This window comes from Microcebus murinus, chromosome 11, assembly GCF_040939455.1.
Source record: "Microcebus murinus isolate Inina chromosome 11, M.murinus_Inina_mat1.0, whole genome shotgun sequence".
Taxonomy (NCBI): Eukaryota; Metazoa; Chordata; class Mammalia; order Primates; family Cheirogaleidae; genus Microcebus; species Microcebus murinus.
In genome coordinates, this window is record NC_134114.1 from 72,770,026 (window position 1) to 72,773,346 (window position 3,321).

Consider the following 3,321-nt stretch of genomic DNA (forward strand, 5'->3'; position numbering starts at 1 on the left):
ATTGCAAAGAGTACCTAAGGCATGAGACCATAAGAATTCTAGAAGAAAGTGTTGGAAAAACTCTTATAGACATCAGCCTAGGCAAAGAATTTGTGAAGAAGACCCAAAAAGCAATCAGGGCAACAACAAAAATAAATAAATAGGGCCTGATAAAATTAAAAAGCTTCTGCACAGCCAAGGAGACTATCATTAGAGCGAATAGACAACCTACTGAATGGGAGAAGATATTTGCATGCAATACAGCTGATAAACGGCTGATAACTAGAATTTATAGAGAACTCAGGAAAATCAGCAAAAAAAAAAAAAAAAAAAATATCAAACAACCCCACTAAAAAGTGGGCAAAGGACATGAACAGAAACTTTTCCAAAGAAGATAGACTAATGGCCAAAAAAAAAAAAAATATGAAAAAATGCTCATCATCTCTAATCATCAGAGAAATGCAAATCAAAACCGCAATGAGACATCACTTAACTCCAGTGAGAATGGCTTTTATAAAAAGTCTCAAAACAACAATGTTGACATGGATGCAGAGAGATAGGAACACTCATACACTGCAGGTGAGACTCCAAACTAGTACATACTCTATGGAAAGTAGTATGGAGATACCTCAAAGAACTAAAAGTAGAACTACCATTTGATCCAGTAATCCCACCACTGGTTATTTACTCAAAGGAGAAAAAGACTTTCTATAAAAAAGACATCTGCACTCGAATGTTTATAGCAGCACAATTCGCAATTGCAAAGATGTGGAAATAACCCAAGTGCATATCAACACATGAGTGGATTAATAAAATGTGATATATGTATACCATGGAGTTCTACTCAGCCATAAAAAATTGTAAGCTACCTCTTATATTATCCTGGATGGGGCTGGAACCCATTCTTTTAAGTGAAATATCTCAAGAATGGAAAAACAAACATCATGTGTACTCACCATTAAATTGGTAATAATCGAACAATACTTATGTGCACATATGGGAAGTAATATTCATCCAGTGTCGGGCAGCTGAGAGGGATGAAAAATGGGATGAGTAAATTTACACCTAATGGATGTGTCTGGGGAATGGGCATGCTTATAGCTCTGACTTGGGCAGTGCAAAAACAATTTATGCAACCAAAGTATTTGTCCTCTTATGATATTCTGAAATAATTGAAAATAAACAAACAAACATCACTTTCTATAATTTAACTCCACTTCCTCTAGTTTATCTTGTCTGTAATGGCTAATGGGGAGCTCAGAGCCCTCCTAAAATATTCCTTCACATTTTTAAAGAGAGTTTTGAGATTGGCCTATGCAAAGAATTTATTAAGAAGACCCCAAAGGCAATCATAGCATCAACAAAAATAAGTAAATGGGACCTGATCAAATTAAAGAGCTTCTGCACAGCCAAAGAAACTATCACAAGAGCAAACAGACAACCCATAGAATGGGAGAAAATATTGGCATGCTACACATCCGATAAAGGGCTGACAACTAGAATCTATTTATAACTCAGGAAAATCAGCAAGAAAAAAAATCAAACAACCCTATCAAAAAATGGACAAAGGACATGAACAGAAACTTTTCAAAAGAAGACAGAATAGAAAACCTCGCCCAGAGTCAGGCGTGTAAACCAGCCGGAGCGGCGGCAGCGGCAGCAGAGACCCGGAGGAAGCGCGGAGCGACGCTGGCTGCGGGGGCCCGGTGACAGCGTGAGAGGTACTAAATTTGACAGGTTTGCATCATGCGTGAGTATAAGCTAGTCGTTCTTGGCTCAGGAGGTGTTGGAAAGTCTGCTCTGACTGTACAATTTGTTCAAGGAATTTTTGTTGAAAAATATGATCCTACGATAGAAGATTCTTATAGAAAGCAAGTTGAAGTAGATGCACAACAGTGTATGCTTGAAATCTTGGATACTGCAGGAACGGAACAATTTACAGCAATGAGGGATTTATACATGAAAAATGGACAAGGCTTTGCATTAGTTTATTCCATCACAGCACAGTCCACATTTAATGACTTGCAAGATCTGAGAGAACAGATTCTTCGAGTTAAAGACACTGATGATGTTCCAATGATTCTGGTCGGTAATAAGTGTGACTTGGAAGATGAAAGAGTTATAGGAAAGGAACAAGGTCAAAATCTAGCAAGACAATGGAACAACTGTGCATTCTTAGAATCTTCTGCAAAATCAAAAATAAATGTTAATGAGATCTTTTATGACCTAGTGCGGCAAATTAACAGAAAAACTCCAGTGCCTGGGAAGCCTCGCAAAAAGTCGTCATGTCAGCTACTTTAATATACAAAATGCATTGTAGCTCTGAGCCAGGTCTGAAGAACTGTTGCCCAATTCAACAGTGCCAGCATTCCAACTTTGTTAAACCTACCAACATCTTAAATGGACTTTCCTGTGGTGGTACCCTTTAAGAGGCGGATGAAAGCTACTATATCAGTTTGCACATTCTAATCACTTTCCAGTATCACAAGAGAGATTTTTACTTATATAATAGTCCTAGAGTACGCAGCTGGTAAAACCAGAGGCTACATCCAGTATTACTGCTAAGAGACATCTTCATCCACCAATGTTGTACATGTATGAAAATGGTGTACTGTATACTTTAACATGCCCCATACTTTGTATTGGAGAGTACAATAATGTAAATCCTAAAAGCACCACTATTTTAGCATAATAAAAGAAAGTCCAAAGAGCTCCTATATAGACTACTCCAGATAACTTCGCTTCTTTGATACTTGTAGCTTATTGTAATTTTTTTAAAGAAATTCAAGGTCATTATCATTGTATTGTACAAAATAAGCGCTTTGATTAATACAGCTGTATAGTTTTTTTAATTTTTAAAAAACCTGTGGAGACAGTGATCTTGTCTTTAAAATATGATAGTCCTTTCAGTATAATGTCTTAGATTAAAGACGTTGCCTTTAATATCTGTTGGGAAGGAAATGTCCAGACTTTTCAAATCTCTTATTATGTTTCCTTTTTTGTTTACATAGGGAACAATGTTTATAGTTGTGTGTACAGTGGGGGTCTACAACAAGAAGTGTATATTTTCAAACAATTTTTTTAATGATTTAACAATTTTTGTAAATCATTTTCAGGCTTCTGCAGCTGTAGATTCTCACTGTGAATCCCTTGCTTGCTCATGCATAAGTGTATTTACAATACCAAATATACAGGTTTAGTATTTTTGCCTGTTAGTGATTGTTTCACACGTGTAACGTTTTGGTTGAGATGTTAAATGGTGGACGAGTACTGTGGATGTGAATGTGGGAAGTAATTTTAATCATGTGTAATTGGTCACAAGGCCTAATTTGCAGTAACTAT

The 3,321-nt window shown here is 36.6% G+C and overlaps 1 protein-coding gene across 1 annotated transcript; it reads left to right on the plus strand.

Annotated features, from left to right (window-relative positions):
- Positions 1 to 1,629: 1,629 nt before the first annotated feature.
- LOC142873750 (ras-related protein Rap-1b-like) lies at positions 1,630 to 2,696 on the plus strand. The gene has a single exon (XM_076008206.1). The coding sequence runs from the start codon at positions 1,726 to 1,728 to the stop codon at positions 2,278 to 2,280; it is 555 nt and encodes a 184-aa protein (XP_075864321.1). The 5' UTR covers positions 1,630 to 1,725; the 3' UTR covers positions 2,281 to 2,696.
- Positions 2,697 to 3,321: the final 625 nt, after the last annotated feature.

Bases quoted from the DNA above. Each gene is read 5' to 3' on its own strand.
- LOC142873750 (XM_076008206.1), top strand. From the start codon at position 1,726: ATGCGTGAGTATAAGCTAGTCGTTCTTGGCTCAGGAGGTGTTGGAAAG.